The sequence below is a fragment of the Clarias gariepinus genome, chromosome 1, assembly GCF_024256425.1.
Source record: "Clarias gariepinus isolate MV-2021 ecotype Netherlands chromosome 1, CGAR_prim_01v2, whole genome shotgun sequence".
Classification (NCBI taxonomy): domain Eukaryota; kingdom Metazoa; phylum Chordata; class Actinopteri; order Siluriformes; family Clariidae; genus Clarias; species Clarias gariepinus.
The window spans coordinates 20519575-20539422 of NC_071100.1; the positions used below are offsets into that span (position 1 = coordinate 20519575).

The 19848-nt window shown below is 40.3% G+C and overlaps 1 protein-coding gene across 3 annotated transcripts; it reads left to right on the forward strand.

The window, feature by feature from the left end:
- Positions 1 to 471: 471 nt before the first annotated feature.
- Positions 472 to 14677, forward strand: rbm14b (RNA binding motif protein 14b). 3 transcript variants are annotated; one of them, XR_008357806.1, is made up of 5 exons: positions 472 to 518; positions 2790 to 3142; positions 6866 to 7898; positions 8928 to 11139; positions 11545 to 14677. XR_008357806.1 is itself a non-coding variant. In XM_053492516.1 (4 exons), exons 2-4 carry the CDS (start codon positions 2794 to 2796, stop codon positions 9229 to 9231), a joined length of 1686 nt encoding a protein of 561 aa, XP_053348491.1. In that variant the 5' UTR covers positions 472 to 518; positions 2790 to 2793; the 3' UTR covers positions 9232 to 14677. The 3 variants fall into 3 exon arrangements, 2 of the variants coding, with proteins under 2 accessions (XP_053348491.1, XP_053348503.1); XM_053492516.1 differs by having other exon boundaries at positions 8928 to 14677; XM_053492528.1 differs by having other exon boundaries at positions 6887 to 7898; positions 8928 to 14677.
- The last annotated feature ends 5171 nt before the right edge of the window (positions 14678 to 19848 follow it).

A 19848-nucleotide genomic window follows, 5' to 3' on the forward strand; every position in this document is an offset into this window, starting at 1 on the left:
TCTATCTATCTATCGTACGCACATAGTTAATGGGGTATCCAATTATAAATTGCTCTTTCCACCCTTCTCTCTGTCAATGTATCTCTTTATTCCTTTCTCTTTCTCCCTTGATTTCTCCCACATTATCTCTCTCAGTTCAGCTCAGAAGGGCTTTATTGGCATGATGTTAACAAAAAAAGTCACATTGTTGCCAAAGCAATTATAAATCATTAATTACATTATAAATAACATTAGGCTGAATTGAAACATATATAAACATGAAAGAATAACATAGTAGGTAAACAATATAAAATCTCTCCCAGTGAACCTTCTACAGTGATTTATTGGCATGAACATTCTCTCATTACATATTTCTCTCTCCATTTTTTTTCTTTATCTTTGTTCGGTTCAACAGTGTTTTACTGGCATGAGTGCTCTCTCACACACCCCCCCCCCCCCTTTCCCCGTGTGTGTGTGTGTGTGTGTGAAGAATGAGGAGCGGAAGTAGACCGACCATTTTGAAATTCTGCACCGCCTGGGTAAGATGGAAGATTTCTCTCTTTCCACGCTTGTGTTTGTAATTTGTAACAGGACGGTGTGTGTGTACAGTGTAAGTGTGTGCAGTGCTGCTGTGATATGATGTGTGTATGATTTCGGGGGAAGTGTGTGATGTAATAGAGGATTAAATCTGGTTAAATGTCCTGCGGTATGGAGCGGCGCGAGGAGGAGAAATCTCTCTCTCTCTCACACACACACACACACACAGACAGACAGACAGGGACTCGGGACAGTGTTGAGTGTATAGTGTCTGTGCCGGTGTTTAGTGTGTGTATATGGCAGTGTTAGAGAACAGTACACACACACACACACACACACACGCGCGCGGGCTGTGTCTCTACTCTCTTGTTGCTGTTGTGTGCGCGTGTGTGCGCGCGCTATGCTAAGCTTAGTGTTTATGGCGCTCAGTAACCGCGACCCCCCCCCCCCTCTCTCTCTACCTCCCTCTCTCTCTTCAGTAACGCGGTGCTTTTATTCATTAAATGAGAGAAAGAGTAAAGAGAGTAAAGTGTTAGGACTGAGTTTCTCCTTCTCTCGTGGTTTACTTCTTTTTCTCTCTGAATAGAGGAAGTGCAGCTTGTTTACTCCGTAGTGCTGCGTCATCAGATTGCAGCTCTCTCTCTCTCTCTATCTCTCTATTAATCTCTCTCTCTCTCTTTATCAATCTCTCTCTCTCTATCAATCTCTCTATCTCTCTATCAATCTCTCTCTCTCTCTCTTTATCAATCTCTCTCTCTATATCAATCTCTCTATCAATCTCTCTATCAATCTATCTCTCTCTATCTCTCTCTCTCTATCAATCTCTCTCTCTCTCTCTCTCTCTCTATATATATATATATATATATATATATATATATATATAATTTTAAGTCTTGTCTCTCATTTAATTATTCTGTGTGTGTTTCTATCTCTTTTTCCACCTGTCTCTGTTTGAATCAAACTGGTATTTGTGATTAAATTTCTTATGAACAAAGGGGTGAAAACAACGGTCATTTTAAAGCTGTCTTTTTCGTCAGGATCATTAAAGTAATTATCTATCTTTCTAACCACTTTCTAAAACACTACGATGATGAGACTCTTAGGGGCAGTTAAACATTTGAATAGTGCGAGCGTTTTACAGAATGCCGTACGTTCTTGAATTACAATCCCGGCTGAGGTGGCATACAGTCATACAGTCCTGACCTTGCTCCGAGCCATATCCACATGCTTGGGCCGTTAAAAGAGTTCCTGGGAGGCCAGGGTTTCAGCCGTGAATCAGACAGGTGGTCTGATTATGGCTTCGGTGTAGTGAGAGAAAAACTGGAAAGAGAGTGGAGTGGAATGCTGGAATAAGTGCATTAGTGTAGCAGCGGATTGAATAGAGAAATAAAGGGAGGTAACGTGTCATAACTATATTGTTATTCTGCACCAATCAAAAGTCCCAGTTTGGCATGAACACCTTTTGTGTGATGTATATATCACATGTATATATAAGCATGTGATGCATGCTTTGTCTTTCTGTCTCTCTCTTTTTCCATTTGCTTCTCTCTCTCCCCATCTTCCTCTTTTGCCTGACATTAACTACATTACTTTACTTTACTTTACTGATGCTGTGTAATCCCCCGCAGTGTGTTTGGTGTCTTGAGTGGTTTAGGAGGTTAGGTCTGGGTTTTGAGTCGTCTGAAAGCTTGGAGGTAATATTAAAACTCCAGTCAGGAGCGGTTCAGGTGACCGAGCAGGTTTCTGGCACTGCAGTAACACGACAACAGACAGAGTAATGAGGACTGGGACTGCGCGTTGAAACAATCCTCCACATTGCTGAGTGTTTGTTTTAAAACAAGATGAGCATAAAGTCCCCTCTTTCTTAACCTGAGTTGATAAGATACAGCTATGGTTTCTGTCTTTCCTGCAGTTCACAGTTCTTCATGGCCCGGAAAGATTTTATCCAGTCATGTTATTTCAGTGTCTAGTAGTGCAAAAACAGTGTAAATTTCCCCTTAAACATAAAACCATAATGATCCAGATCTGAGTATTAAAGGTCTTTTAAAATATATTAAAGCTACCAAAGACCAAGTACACTTGAGGTTCCTGTTTCTGGCTTAAATTTTTTAGCATCTGGAACTGATAAAGGAAATGTCAGGGATGAACAGCACACCCACAGTCAGAGCAATAAACATTTAAATCAAGAACGCTTGATTTTAGGACTGAACGATGCAGATTTTGCTAATGCCAAGACATTAAGCCAAGAGCTCTCTTTCTGCTTCTTTTCCTAGCGTGATGGATAAGGGCCACACGGTGAAGTTATTTGTGGGGAACTTGGCCCTGGACACCACGCAGGAGGAACTCTCCGCCATTTTCGAGTCCTACGGCCAAGTGGTGAGCTGCAGCGTCCTCAGGCAGTTCGCCTTCGTCCATCTGCAGGGAGAGGGCGCCGCCGAGCGGGCCATTCGGGAGCTCAATGGCCGAGAGTTCAAAGGTCGTAACCTGGTGGTGGAAGAGTCGCGAGGACGGCCGCTTCACTCCACCAAAGTGTTTGTGGGTAACCTGAGTGGCATGTGTACCACAGTGGACCTGAAGGAGCTTTTTCAGACTTTCGGGAAGGTCCTGGAGTGTGACAAAGTTAAAGGTAAGAGAACTGGTTTTAATAAAGATTAGTTTGAGTAGATCAGTTCAGACTTGAACCAATATCTGATAGACAGATAATGAGTGTATCCTCTGTACCTATAACAAAGGAAGCACAGAAGTGTGCAGTGTTTTTTTTATTTATTTATTTTTTTGGAAAAAAGCTTAACATCAAGGCTCTTAAAAATGGGTGCGTTTTCAAAGCATTTGGGACGCAACGTGAAATACACAGCGTGAAAAGTAGATGATGGATGAGTCCAGAGATGACAAAGTAATGACAGAACTTGAGTTGAGTTGGGGAGCAAGGGCAAGATCAAACATGCAGCAAGGTGTGTTCAATTTACAGATAAGATCAGAAATTGTGATTTTTTTTTTTCAGTGAGAGAAAAAGCTGTTCATCTTGATTTGATAAAGTGTAGAGAAGAGAAACAGTGTTAAAAAAAAACTGGAGGCTGCAGGTCAAAAAATTCATCAGGATTTGGATGCGTGGCTAGTTTTAATAAGGAAAATCGAAACTTATACCGGGGGTAGCTTAAACCACACAGAGGAAGAAGGGTTGATGGATTGACTTTATTTTATAGGGGTCAAATATTAGTCAGGTCAGGAAGCGGAAGTAGGAGTAAATACAGCAAGAGCCAGCTGTTGTGGTTATTTCAGTGAGGCAACTTTCACTACATTAGGCATGGAAATAGCAAAACCAAGCAAAACTTTCAGTGGTCTGATCAGTAAACCCCAACCACAGAAACAGACAGAATCCAGACTCAAACCAAAGTGCAATATTAAGTCTAATATGAGACCACAACTGTGAGTAAGCGACTCAACATCAAAATCGTCTAGCTGTATTTAGCTACAGTAGAGTTACTTAAACCTGGATTATCCTTACTTTTGTCTGTGCATACCCAAGATTGCTGTTACAAATGAGATGCTCTCTGGAACTGACTTTAAAAAACTAATCTTGTCTTTCAGATGTATTATAGACCATTAGTGAGTATTAACACTAAACATTTTACCTAACACATTTAGTTTTTAAATTTTACCGACCTCACATGTAGATTTCAAACCTTTCTAAAGGTCTATCTTGTATTTTTTTGGTTCCTATAGATAAGTCAATATTTTTGACTAGAAGATCAGTGTGTGCATTTTCAGCTTATGATACAGCACAAAGTTGTGTCAAAAAATTTTAAAATTAAGTCAACATTTTCATTTGTCACATATGCAACATACACAGTACGACATGCAGTGGAAGGCTTACGTGAGTGACCGGAAATATGAAAATAAAGTGTAAAGTACCATACATCAAATCTGAACAAAAATAAAATGAAAGGAAATAACATTAAGAATAAATTGTGCAAATACGAATGAGAATAAAATGAAAAAAAATATATGTACAAGAGAAAATATAAAGTAGAAATATGTAGAGATGCTTAGTAATGTAATGTGGTAATGGCATAAGGATACATGGCAGAAGCAATTATGATTATGATTGTAAAACATAAAGTGCAGAGTTACCATTTCCATGATTGGATGATTTGGTGTTGAAGTGGCATCTAGTGATTGTTGTTGTTAGTCCCTTCAGATGCGTCATGTGTAAACCAGGCCATAAAGTTAGCAAGAGTGATGATTTGGGTGAGCAAGAAATGAAAATGACATAATATCATGGCCATCAGTGAGAGTGTTATCATGGGTATTACTGAAACGGAAGTGAGTCCACTGCTTTTTCACTTTGTCCATTCTAGATGGGTATGTCCACAGAATGCATTGTGAGATATGAAGTCATGAAGCTGCTGTAATGCCTAACTGAGGGAAGGGAAAATGTCCACAGACCGTCAGTGCCCACCTATGACTCTTCACATAGTAGTAAATAAAGATGGGGTTAAAACTGAGTCAGTTATATATTGTAAGTCTTTCATTTGGCTGTGACTCCTGGCACATTAATAAATTTATATGTTTGCATAAGCAGTGGTAAGATGTTACCATTTCTCTATAATCCTACTGTTGGCGTGCTCTAAACTTTTCACCCTTTGGCAGGCAGTTCAGCGTCCTGTGTGAAGGAAGTGGATTAATTAAGTTTTTTTTTTTTAGAATTGGAAGAACATCTAAAATTAGGTAAATAAATACATAAAATTTAGATATCATTATACTTACAAAATAGCAATACAAATTCAGTTGACACCAAGGTATCGTAATAGTATCGTATCAGGTGGTCCCTGGTGATTCCCTTCTTTAGTATTAAAGGTAGGCAGTAAAACGTTAAGTTTTGTTTTAAAGAAATGCCAACGCCTGACAATACCTAGTGTCTCAGGTTTTTTCTAGTTTTGACAAGAAAAGTCAAGCGCAGCTAACTGCAGACAACAAAATACCACTATTCATAAGGTCAATACTGTTGTGCTGCCTTCATAAAGTAAAACACTGCCACAGTTTAAAGGTAGACATACTGTAGGGTATAAACGTTGTAGGTATGTATATACACCTGTATATTTAATCCTTATAATAGTTAGTTTCCCAAAAAGAGGGCTTGCTGGTCATGTGTGCTTTTCTTTTTCTTTTATTGTTAATGTTTCCCAGGAGACCGGGGTCAGTTTTAATGCTAGCTTTAAACTTGTTCATCCACTTTCTGTTTCTTTAAAGTGTTTGTTTTTGCTGAGACATTTGAACTAGTCGAACAAATTGGTAAAGTTTCAGTGCTTGGGCCAGAATTTACATGGCAAAGCCAGTTAATGTAATATCTTGACGTTTATCATGTTCCCTAACATGTCTAGATGTTTACAACAGAATATTGAGTTTCACTCCCCAAAGTTCTCCTTTCAACCTATAAAATCCACATGTGGCCATTTAAGAATTTCTATAAAGAAATAGGACAGTGAACATTTCGTAGCTTGGTAGATAGTTCTGTAATTTAGTTACTGCTTATGTTAATGCTTTAAATAACAGGACGGTCAGAAAGAGAACTTTAGGGTATTTACCTACAAATGCTTCTAAGACACTTCTGTCTATCATTTTAAGGACATACTTGGCATAGTTGGTCATGCATACTTATTGGAAATCACTTAGACAGTAGACAAATGGTATTGATAGTCCCGGTATTGGACCGCCAGAAAATCAATTTAAAAGGATACATCTACAGACTAAAGTCTGTCAGAAAAGCAACCCTAGGTGTAAGAGCATTTTCTTACTTGTTCCTGAATGCCTGAGTCCATGCCCTGACTTGCTCTGGGCACCAGAAAAAAAAACTGTGAAAGCTGTCAAGAATGCTTTATTGTTGATTATTTGAATATAGAGGAAACATCTATTGTAAATTTATAAATGGAAATACTATTGTAGCCAGCTGAGGATAAAAATGTAAAGGCAAAGCAAATCTGGCATGCTTGAGCAGTTTAAAAGGAAAGCCTGTTTGCGCTGAGAATTTGGTGTGATTTTGGTACTGATCTCTTGTCCCCGTAATGTTCAAATTTCTTGAACTTGTATGTAAAAGCAACTATTGCTCCCAATGAACAATCTTATCATTTTGATTAATTCACATTTACATTTTATACAGACTTAAATAATTATTTTGATTGTGTAAAGCTGCTTTGTGACAATGTCAATTGTTAAAAGTGCTATACAAAAAAAAATTAATTGAATTGAGTATGCATTCATCTATTTACAAAAATATCTGAATACTGATTGACATTTTTGACTATATGAAGTTAGGGATTGACGCATCAACCCCCTTTTTACCCAATCACAGCCTGGCACTCTTCCTCCACAGGCTATGCCTTTGTGCACATGGAGAACAAGGAGGATGCGTTACAAGCCATCGAAGCCTTACATGGCACCTCGTTCAAGGGACGTCCTCTCTCCGTGGAGTTGTCTAAAGTCCAGCCCAGCAAGCAGACACCGACTGGAAAGATCCCGTGTGTTAGCTGCGGCAAACAGGGTCACTATGCTGGTGAGTGTCCCAGTGGGAAACCTGCTCTGGAGCAGTACCAGAGTCAAGCGGCGGTGTTGGCCGCTGCGGCTGCTGCTGCCGCTGGACTTCCACTTCAGGTACAGCAAAGCGTCCACAACTCGGTCTACAACACCACAACGTTTGACCCCACCTATGCTGCTTTGACTGGCTTGACTGCTGCCGGAGCGAGAGCAGAAGGAGCAGCCACTGTCGCACCTGCTGTATATGGAGCACTAGCTAACCAAGTTTACGGAACGGTTGCTAACCAGCTCTATGGAGGCACAATGGCTAATCAAGCTCTTAGCACTGGGGCCACTGCAGCTGCCGCACAGGTCTATGGCTCTCTTAACCCTGCCCTTTATGGCCAGATGACAAGCGGAAGCGTTGCAGCGGCTGCCGCTGCCGCTGCTGCCTATGGACCGCAGGTTTACACGTCTGCAGTTGGGAACCCTGTGTTTTTAGCTGCAGCACCTAGCATGGAAGTACCTGCCGCTGCCGCAGCTGCTGCTGTTAACCCAGCCTATAGCGTAGCTTCTGCCCTCTACACCGCCAGCCCAGCTTACAGCACATTGGGAGCAGCTGACCCAACGGCCATCTTTGAAGCAGCAAGAGCTCAGTACTTTGCACAAGGACAGCAGGTACTAGCTGAGCAGCAGCAAGCTGCATCAAAATCTGGGGAAAGGGACAGGAGCCCGCTCAGAAGATCAGCACCTCTGCTTCCTGACCCGGTTATGAAGCCTTTCATGTACCAGAGGGCAAAGCGCCGCGCGCTACTGCCTACTCCTGCAGGACGGGAAGAAGCTGCCGCCCAAGAGGAGGATGCTGTTGCCAGGTGGGTTTAGCTAATGGCTAACAGAGAAATATTTACTATATATATATATATATATATATATATATATATATATATATATATACAGTATGTCTATATATGACACTTGCGTGAGCTCATACTAACGGAATCACTGCTGTAAAGTAAAACAAACAAACCACCTTTGAAAAGTATCGCGACAGAGCAGTGTTTCTGTGTAGAGCAGAAACACACACACACATACACACTAAAGGCGAGAGAGTATGAAACGGCACAGTGTCAAATTACGCGCGCGTATTACGCGCACACATAACGAGAGGCTGAGGGAGAAAATGGATTTTTACCGTCTAATGAGACTTTCTTTTACTTTACATGCGTGCACACGTGTGTTATAAGAAACAGTACATGTGCGCTGTACACACACGCTTACAAATACAAAATAAAAGATGTTTTACACAAGCACGTAGTCAGTGTTATAGTAAAGAGTACACACGTGCACGGATGTTGATTATACCAGTAAGAGACACGCACTAAGTGCAGGGGAGACGATTACCCACAATTCTGCAGCACAAGAGAGAGAAAAACCGTGTGATCATATGACGCTCAGTGTCAAAACAAGAAGCACATGCGTAATAGATGATACTTGTTTCCCGTATGTATAAAAAAATATATATATTAAAAATCTTTGCTCGTCTTGCGGAACACTCGCAAGCCGCGTTACTCGCAATCTGAGGTTTCACTGTGTGTGTGTATATATATATATATATATATATATATATATATATATATATATATATATATATATATATATATATATATAAATAAAAAAACAAACCAGCACTTTACCTTTGAAAAGAATCACGACAGAGCATATATATATATATATATATATATATATATATATATATATAAATATAAAAACGCTTCATAACTGGGTTCCCTATGTAAGGTAATCAAGCAGTTAGAGAAAAATTGCAATTAAAATGAAAAGTCTTTACCATTTGTGTATAGTGTGTCCATGTGTATGTATGTCCTTTCTCTGTCCTTTTTCAGGTACTACGCAGAGTACTATCAACAGTACCAGCAGCTCGCCCAGTACCCCCAGTACCCCACGGTCCACTATTCAGCCCCGAGCCCACTTGCAGCGGTGTCTGCCATCCCCACGTTGTCTGCCGTTCCTGCCGCGCTCGACTCGCTCAGGCCAGTGCTGCCCGCCGCCCCCGTTCCTGCCGCTGCCGCCATCGCCGTGGCAACGTCCCGCGTGTATGAGCCGCCGCCGATTCCGCCGTCGCGCAAGGATCCCCTCCTGCGCCGCTCCGAACTCGCCCTGCACCCTCCCGAAACGCCCTTCCGATAGTGTGCACTACCTCCTACTGTCCCCCCTTCTCTCCTTGCGCCATGTCTCTGACTGTGTGTGTATGCGTGTTGTGCCTTGACGGAGAGTGTCTGCGGTCACTCTTAGCAGGGGAGACGTCTGTGAGTGTGTGTGTTTGTGTGTGTTTTGTCTGGGTGCCTTGGCTTTTAAGGACTGTAATATCTGACCTTGGTCCTGATCACACACCCGGTGTAGCGAGTCGTGGGTTAGGAAAGGGGAAGAGTGCTCACTTTTATTCTCACACACACACACACACAACCTACAGTGTAACATTTCACATCTCAAACCTGTAGATAGCTTTAACGTGTAGGCTAAACTATTATGATGTTTTATGTATGTAAGTGTTTATATATATATATATATATATATATATATATATATATATATATATATATATATATATATTAGCCAATGAATTATGCTGTACTTGAGATTTTTAAGATTTGCTTGAAATTATTAGAGGAACTATAAACCAGTTTACACATATATTAATAGAATCTGTACATAAATGTATAAAGGCGCATTGTAATTGATGTATGTTTAACTCCTGAGGTGTGTGAAGTACAGGACCAGGGTTTGGCATTGTTTATGTGTGTGTTTGTCCTTAGTGTCTTTGAGACATAGTATGCGTGTTGACGTCAGTTGCATTTGTTGCATTGACGGAATGACAGGCACACACACACACACACACACACACACACCATGCATTTAGGGAAACTGCCTTGATCTTCTACCACAATGCATACACACCCTTGAGAGAGGGGTTAAACAGAAAAAAAAAAACAAGAGGGAGAGAGAGAAAAACGATCTGATGACGTGTATCACTAATCCCCATCCCACGTCACCCATCCTGAAAGCTGAAAGACACTGTGAATCCTTTTCGCTTTTATTTGTTTTAATGTAGCTACACCTGAGAAACAGGGAATAGCCAATTTGGGAAAGATAACATGGGTCGATGTGCCATAATCTGGGATCGGTCCTCTCGGCCAGTTGAGGCTGACTGGACTTTTATTCATTGACTTAACTGCCATTTTGCATTGTAGAGGCATTTTGGAAGTACTATTAATGATGATCGTGTTTTTTATGAAATGTACTAAACCGGACTCAAGCATCTTAAAAAAAAAAAAAAAAAAGGAAAAAAAAAGTCCATAATCTTTGTTTACAGCCATGAATGAGAAGTAGCTTTTTACAGAATGAACATGTTTATAGCCAAAATATTCTTAAAAAAAAAAAAATCTCAGTGACTTTTTATTCTTATGCCTTATTAGAGAAATGTATAAAAGCGTGCTATTTTTTTTCGATTGTAGTCTTAAAATGTGAAACCCGACAGAAGCCAGCACAACGAAAGCGCTCTGTGTCGGTGTTGGATTTACAGAAATGGGAGATCAGTTTCTTTCAGTCTTCTGTCCCATTCGCTGTATACTATCACTAGACTGGCCCTCATGCATCCTCCATCTCTTTCCATCTTTCTTTGCATCTGTCTTTAACCGTGTGCCATGGTTACCATCGCCATCTACCTTACACAAACCTACACAATGAAGAGATGAGCGTTAGAAGGAATGTCTGAGAAAATGACGTCTTCGTTTGTGTAGTTCCTATGTACAAATATTACGGAATACTAAGGGTCTATGCATGGGCTTTGGGAAAAAAAGACAAGTAACAATATATAGTGTAACCAAGTATATAATAAAAATGTTTGATCTTATGAAAGTAAAGGGAGAGAAGTTTATTTTTGTTTTGTTTTGTCTTAACATTTTTTTATTTTTTTGTTAATGTTTCATAATTGTTTTTCTTCTGTGAAACGACTAGACTCAAATGAATGGGAGCCTTGAGAGGAAGTGAAAGGACTAGAGACTGCCCCCACTGTTCCTCTCAGTTTCTGTGGATGGGGTAAGTTGAGGGTGACCCTCGCTCTGTCCCCTTAGCTTTACCAGCCCCGAAGGAGCTGCACTACACCACGCTGCACCTTTGAGTAAATAACACCCAGCGCCACCCTCTAAAATCCTCCACAATGCGAGTTTGCTACACTGGGCAATGTTAAGTTGCTATTTTTTTTTTTGGGAGAACAGCACTGGTGAAGCTTTGTGTGTATCACTTAAAATTTGTGCAATGGCTCTCAGAGATCTTGTACCCGACCCTGTCTCGAGAGTTGTTCAGCTGACGCTTTGGTTTCTGTAACGTGTTGGATGTTGTGCATGTTATATATTGATTTTCTTTTAAAAAAAATATTATTATTATTATTATTACAAAACCCAAGAGCGAATCTTTCTGACTTCATTGTCCCGACTGAACTAGGTCCCCCAAAGGAACTGTGGACGCCGTTGGTGGGGTGAGGACGTTTAGCGTCGCACAATGCACAGGAAGCTCTCTCTGTCTCCATGCAGGTAAAAAGCACTGTGCTTCGCCCCACCCCCTTCCTCCTCGTCCACTGATAGCGCCTGCGCCTGTACCGAACACCTGCTCTTCTCCCCCCACTACCCCACCTCCCCCTCTAGTCTCCGCTCCTCTGTCAACATCAACACAGCCACTGGGAATCCTCCATGGGCCCAAGTTACAGCACAATATAATTTTTTTTCCCCTAAAAGAAAACACTGACAGGTTTTGCTTCGCAGCTTGAGTGACAGCAGGGGCTAACAATTTGCTTCTGCTGCTTCTGTTGGGCCGATATTCATGTTGCTGCGAGGAAAGAGTGAGTGTGTTAGTGTCATGAATCTTGAGTGAATGTTAGTAGTTATACCTGATAAGTCAATGTGTGTGTGTGAAAGTGTGAAGTGACTGGTTGAAGCTGTAGTCAAGAGTGCTTGGGTGTTGGTCTGTTCAGCATCTCAAGGCTTGGCAGATGTGGAGCCCCACTTAGTATATCGCCGATCTCGCTTGTCCCCTACCCCAACTCTTCCTTTTTACACTCTTCCTTTTTTCCTCCCACCTGGCCCCCTTCCTACCCCCAAACCGTCCTGGAGTTTGTTCGCCGTACACACACAGCTTGCCGCCGTCCTCGTCGCCTTCCCAAAAACCGGCTCTCTTGAGTTTGTTCGGTGTTACGCACTTGCTGCCTAACCGCCTGAACGCACCCCTGAAGATTTTGCTAGACATGCTGTGTCAGGTACTTAAACTGATAGTTCACCCTAAAAACAACAACCTCAGACTCTGTAACTAGAGCTTCAGACAACGATGATATAACATTCTGCCCTTCCATCATGAGATCACAAGTTTGATCCACCAAACCAGTCAGTGTGGTTGTGGGAATTCATTCCAGCCAGCAGAAGCAACGTCTGATAGTCGAGGTAAATAAACAAGAGGAATCAACTTTGGCTTCTGCTTGTTTGGAGTGAAAAGCCTAGAGACACACAATCACTTTGCTAAGAAGTTTGGACCCCCCCTTAAAGGGAATGAAATAAAGAGACTTCTAGGTTAATCAGGACATGCTCTTCAGTGTAACTTCTGCTGTATGAGCACTAGTTCAAAAAGATCTGCTTGCTTCATGTTACTCAGAGGAAGCACATTGTGCCACTGATAATCCTTGATGGTTTTGACCAAGAACTATTTTTTTAATTCATGAAACCCTTTCGCTTATAATTTTTGTCTAGAGCTCTTAGTTACCGTTTCTGAGATTTAGGGTGGAAAATCACTTTAACTTCCTCCTCGTGGGCTCTCAGTTGAAACCCTGTGATTACACATTGACAGTTGAAAGCCACCCTTCACCCCTAGAGGGTGTGTTAAGTGTCAGATTTTGTTCCAGAAGACCTAATCCCATCTATTAGGCATGAATTATGTAAGTCAGGTCTCCCTTTTCTGGGTGAAACTGGAACAAAAGGCTCTCGCTGTAGGCTGTAGAACGGCTCTTTCACAGGTATCGTTAACTGTCTTCAAGTAACATCCGTTAAAAGTATACACCAGATGTTGAGTTTGCTGATGAGCACACAAAAGGGACGTGAGTCGGGAGTCCAGATGGAGATAAATGCAACGTCTGGTGAATACTGACTTGAAGATTAGTGAACTTGATGTCATTTGTCTGAGGGTGTGTCTGCCGTTAACCTAGTTTTTCTAAACTTTTTTGAAGTGTTGTAATCTTCTTTGAGTTTTCAGCCTACATTAAGGATTGAGGAGGACCTCACAAAATAAGAACGTTTGACCATTCTGACTCTGCCTTTAATTATAATTGTGTTTTGTACAAGGTTACTGGTCCCACACACTTAGAAAAAAAATGGGTTTCTCAAGGGTTCTTCGCATGGTTATGGGTTTTTGCTTTCAAAAGGAACTTTTCCTGAATTTAAGATCCTCTGTTGTACAGTTATGCGTAGGTTACATGGAGATAATTACTAGTATCATATATATATTTGCTCAGATTGGATCTGCAAGTGAGGCACCCATCTCCTGAAAATCCTTGCATGCACACATCAGTTTCTTTGGTCATTACACTATTGTGTAAAGGTTTGGGTAAGTTCTAGTTTTGCATAATTCATTTATGCTACAATAATGTATCCTGGGAGATGACAACAATGACATGAGTTCTCATCTGATTGTTTTTATTGTTGAATTGCCACATATCATTTATACATCCAGTTTAGGACAACATATGAAAGTGGCCCAGGTCTGATTTACAAAGATTGGATATTTATCTCCATATAATTGTGAAAACAATGACATCAGGCAGAAAATCTTGGTGGTAGGCTCCTTCAATTCAATTAAATTGTATTTGAGTATTGCTTCAACAATGGTCATTGTTACAAAGGAGCTATACAGAATTAAAGAAAAAAATATGGAAATGTACAAAAACAATTATAAACTATAACCATCTCTTTGTCCCCGGTGAGCAAGCCGGGCCGGAGACGATGGACAGGATAACTCCCTGAGATGACAATAGGAAGAAACTTTGAGAGGAACCTGGTTCAACAGGAAAGCCATCCTTATTTGGGTGATATTAAACAGGCTTCTTACCTGCCATGTGGAAGGCCTGTGTTTGATTCACGTTATTTGGTCATTATTATTGCCAGCCCTACGACTGACTGTAAATAGGAGGGTTGCACCTCGAAGGATATCCAGTATTAAACCTGTGCCAAATCAAATGTACAGATTATATGGTCCACTGCCAAGATAAAGGTGATAACAGGAAAAGCCGAAAGAATAACAACAAAGGCTTCATTTATATTACCAGTCTGTGACTTAAATCTAATTTTTACCCTAAAGTGATACAGATCAGATATATTTTTGGGGCTGTCTGAACGCACAAATCTGAGTCACTGTTGTAAGTGGTAATAGATTGGATATATATATCCGATATGTGGTCATGCGACCTGAAGGAGAAAGGGCAGATCAGAAGTCGTATGACTTTTTGCCTTTGTGCCAAGTAAAGAAGGGCATCTGGCTTTCTTCCTTCTTCTGAACCTCATCAAATACAGCTGACTAACTGCTTGCCTCCAGAGCAAAATCCCAAGCATATTAATACTAAAATCACATCTGATATTTGCAATGAATGAGCGTCGCACAAATACTATGTGTTTTATTCCGGATGGTGCCAGTTAGGATATATGGATGTGCGCATGCTGCAGTTTCCAAAGGGCTTGAGAAGACTGTAATTTTGAAGGTAAACCGTCATGACCTACAAAAAAAATCAAAATTGTGGCTTATGTGACTGTAGCCAATGTGAATGTAGACACTACAATGTATAATGCAAAGTATTATGTAGAATTGTACATAAGTGTAGTATTTTAATAATGTAATTCCCCTGATTAACTATAAAGACCTTTAAATCCTTCATGTGGACAGACCTTCACAAATATAAACCACCTGTAGGTACATACAGTGATTTTCCCACAGTCATGCATTCATACACACTTGTGCTGTGTCATAGGATTTCAAACAGCTGACTTGGTGGGAAAACTTGTTTAAAAGGTTGTGTAAAACCTTTTGGATGAGCAACTGACAGGACTAAACCAGGACACTGGTTACCTGTGCCCTAAGCCTAAGGTTCTGAATCCCCATGACCCTGAAAACATTATAAAGCGGTATAGAAGATAAATGAATGTGATGTAATTTTAAAATCTCTCATAATTTATGATTATGAAAATCTGTGAAAGTAGGAAACCCCATACTCAGTGAACCACCTCTGGATAAATCATTAACATACTGTAAGTACATGTGGTTGACTGTGGCAAGCTGTAACAAATGTAACACATCTTTTAAATAAGCCATAATAAATCATGTTTAAAAAGTAAAGCTGCACTACTATAAAAAAAAAATTTTAATCTCCATTTATTGGTAACTACTGAGGTGGCACAGTGGCATCGCCCCTCTGGGATCGAGGGTGTTATTCCCACCTCAGGTCCATGTGTGCATGTTCTCCCCATGCTTGGTGGGTTTCTGCCAACAATCAACAGATATGCAGATTAGGTTAAATGGCGTTTCCAAAATTGCCCGTATTGTGTGTGTTTATCCGCGTGTCCTGCAATGGATTGGCACTCAGGGTTCAGGGTGTACCCCTCCTTCTGCCAGAAGTCGCATAGGCTCCAGCCCCGCCGCAACCCTGTTCAGGATAAGCGGAATAGAGAATGAATCATCTAATGGTCACTACTGCTAAAGCTCTTTTGAGGGTCCTCTTAAATACTTGCTTTTTGGTTTGCTCTGCTTGGTAAAACATTTTATACAGAACCCTAAACATGTAAGTTTGACCTTTTGCAAAACCTTAAAAAAAAAAAAAAAAAACAGAACCATCAACCCATCCAAAGAACCCTCTGAGAACCTGTTTTCCTGTTAGTGTTCAGGGAAAAAAGAAGGAAAGTAAGAAAGGTGAGTATTTTTTAGCATATGATGAAATCTATTGGCACAATATTAGGAGATATGTTTTTACCAAGAAAGGTCTATCCGTTTTTATGGAGCGCTTTTAGACTGTTCACGCTGACCTCTGATCACAGTTTTAATGTTTCCTACACACTACACCAGAGGCTGTTTCCTCAGCTTGCTCTCCTTTAATAGCTAAATGGCTGCCCCTACTTTTCTCCTTTTACTCACGGTGTGCACATTATCACCAAGTGGTAGCATTTTTTTTATCCATTTCTTTAATAAATTCCTTTTTTTTCAACCTAGTTGTAGCTTTTTGTACAATTATTTTCCTACAAATTCATCTTAAGTTCAACTATGACTTTTTTGTGATAGCAAGCCAAGCAGTTTTTGTCACAGGCATTAGGATGTGTATTTCCCATAATTATACCATTTTGGAGATGGTGGGGTAAATGCATGCTCTGTAATGTTAACTGCACAAACTTGACTGGATAAATGTAATTACTGTTCTACATCAGCGTATGCATGCACACGATTTGTTGTCGCATGCAAACCTATTAATAAACTAGTCCAATAATAAAACCTCTGCGTATTGTTTTTTTTTGTTTGTTTGTTTTTTTACCTTCAAAGCTTCAGTATTGCTTTTGTATGATTACAATCTGGTAACAGGTTACATTGTTTTGCTGCATTATTTTTCTGATTTTATGTTATATTTTAGAAATAAAAATTAAAATAGGAATTTAAATTGTGCAGGAACATGATTTACAAAAATATAGTATAAACTATGAGAAGTCTAAGGATATAAAAGTGTAAATAAATATATAATGTGGAGTATGACTGCAGTAGTATGATTAGAGACAGAATATGAAATGATAAGAGATGTGCATCAGCAGCAGTGTGATTATCCATGGTCTAAACCGAAAGATAATCGTATGTGCAAATGAACACAAATAAATGTGAGGAATGTAGGGTGTGTGTATTGTGTTTTTAAAATAAAGCAAACATGTTAAATTTAGTCCTTGTAAGTTTTGGTTCAGTGTTCAAATGGCCTGCCAAAAGAAGCCCCTGTTCATCCTCTCTGTGTTGGTCCCTAGGGAGTGGCTGAGGTCCTTCACCATCTCCCTAATTTTGTATCATTTTCAAGTACACTGCCTTGCCAAAAAAAGGTGATGATTACTCACGAGCCTAAAAAATGAAAATGATTACTTACAAGCCTGGACCTGAGCAACCGAAGCAACCCCAGATCCTAACACTGCCTTCAGGGGCTTGTACAGTGGCCACTATGCATGATGGCTTAATGCACTTTCCTTCTTACACTGATACACCCATCACTCTGGAATAGGATCAATCTGGACTCATCAGACTACATGACCTTTTTCCATTGCTTCCAAGTCCATTCTTTATGCTCTAAAGCAAATTGAAGCCTTTTTTTCTGATTAGTCACTGATAAGTAGTTTTCTTATGGAAACACAGCTTTCTGTGTTCTTATAATATTGTGTGTGTATGGAAATGCTCTTACTTCCATTATTTAACATAACTATGGTTTATACTGTTGATTTATTAACCACGCAACTTCACCAACTGTTTAAGTGATCTCCATTCATGATTTTTTTCTGATCACATTACTTCCACAAAGTTGGCTATTCTGTACATTGAAGATATTTGCAATAAAAATAATTTGGGGGGATGTAAGACCACTAGAGAAAGTAATAGAACACATGAAGATGATTTTTTGGATTTTTTTTTCTGTCTGTGCATTTATCACAATAAAACTACTTTCACAGGTGTATTTGAGCTTGAGGTAACACATAGGCTTTGTTGCTGGTCTTTAAACAGCAAAGGATAAAAAATTTAATTTCACCACCTGGTTGTCGAGAATTTAAAACTAAAACACTACATGAGTGAAACACCAATTTTGTGGACACCTGAGCAACACCCTGTACACAAAGCAAGCTTCATGGAGACATGGTTTACAAGGGTGGTGTAGACGATCTCAATTGTCCTGCACTGAGGCCTGATCTCAACTTCATGCAGAACCTTTTTAATGATCAGAACTCGCCCCAACATCAATTAATATTCTTGTGACTCAATGAGCACGAAACTAAACTCTACACACATCCTGTTACTGAGTGAAGAAACCTCCCAAACAATTTCGTAATGGGAACAGGGTGTGATGGTCAGGTGTATAAAAATCATTGACCGTACAGTGTATGTATTCAAATTAGTTCTGTGAATTAATTTATTAAGTCAATTGTAACAACACCAGACATCCCTGTTTCACAGCTATAGGATCTTAATTTCAATCCTTTTCAAACAGGATACAGTTTCTTTTAAAGCACACTAAATTAATTGGCTTCTCTAAATTGTTGTTCTTCTTGTTGGCTTCGCTAAATTTATGATAAATTGTGTCTTGTATTTTCGCCTTGTGCTCAGTTTACCACCACAACCGTGACCAATGAAATAATAATAATAATCATTATTTTTATTATTATTACCAACTATCATTCATTTATTATTTCATTCTCTATATCTCTTATCCTGTTAAGGGTTGTGGGACACCTGGAGCCTATCCCATGAGGCGCTGGGCTCGAGGCGGGGTAAAACCTGGACAGGGTGCTAAAAAATTGCAGGGCACACACACACACACACACACACACACACTCATTCACACACTACATTGACGTAGACAATTTGGAAACGCAAACTAGGAATGCCTAATCTGCATTTCTTTGGACTGTAGGAGGAAAAGTATGGGGAGAACATGCAAACTCTATTATTAATATTATTATTATTATTATTATTATTCATGCATTCATTTATTCATGTATATCACTTATCCTGTTCAGGGTCACAGGAAGTCAGTTTCCAGGAATCTTATGGCACGATTCAGGGTACACCATGGACAGGGTGATAATTTACCCTAAGGCACACACTGTGGGGAATTTGGCAATGCCCGTTATCCAGCACAGGGTACACACACATACAATCACACACTGTGTGGAATTTGGGAACGCAAATTGGGCTAATCTGCATTTCTTTGAAGGAAGTGGTGGCTCAGTGTGTTAAGGATCTAAGTTACTGATTGAAAAGTTGGCAGTTTGAGGCCCAGCTCCGCTAGGTTGTCGCTGTTGGGCCCTTGAGCAAGGCCCTTAACCCTGTCTACTCCAGGGGCGCCGTAAAAAAATGGCCGACCCTGCGCTCTGACCCCGGCCTACAAACAAAGCTAAAATATTTGAAGAATTAATAATTTCCCTGTGCAGTAATGTATATTCATAAATTCATAAATAAAAGCTGAACTTAACTTTGGACTGTAGGAACATGCAAACTATTATTATTATTATTATTATTATTATTATTAAACAGTCATCATGTATTGACCTTACAGTAAGCTGTGTCTACAAACCAGTGCAGTTTAAAGTGAATAAGCTGAAGTTTCAGTCACACTAGGAGGTTACTAATGGTGAAACAGTATGTGCTGTGTGAAGCCAGGTGGTTCTGGTTACACCTCCTGTAACAGCAGCTCTGGAGTCAGTGACTCCACACTTTTTTTCTCCACACAGTGTACGCGCGTTACGCTCGTATCTGTTGAGACACTGATCTCAGAACAGTGCCTTAACCGGCTCTCGGCTTCTGGCCATTCCAAAGGGCAACAGGTGTCCTCCGGTGGGCGTGGCCGCTTCCTTTGGGAGTGTCCGGGCGTCTGTTTATCCATCGTTAAATTGCGCACGTGCTGATAGGCGGATTAGTGGTTAGCCCCGCCCACGCGACCATTCGGGGCGCTGAAGTCGCGGCGCGCTGGTACTTAATGCGGCGCGGTCACGT

Bases quoted from the DNA above. Each gene is read 5' to 3' on its own strand.
- rbm14b (XM_053492516.1), top strand. From the start codon at position 2,794: ATGGATAAGGGCCACACGGTGAAGTTATTTGTGGGGAACTTGGCCCTG. The intron at 3,143-6,865 runs GTAAGAGAACTG...ACCCAATCACAG, and splicing joins GGAGTGTGACAAAGTTAAAG to CCTGGCACTCTTCCTCCACA. The intron at 7,899-8,927 runs GTGGGTTTAGCT...GTCCTTTTTCAG, and splicing joins GAGGAGGATGCTGTTGCCAG to GTACTACGCAGAGTACTATC.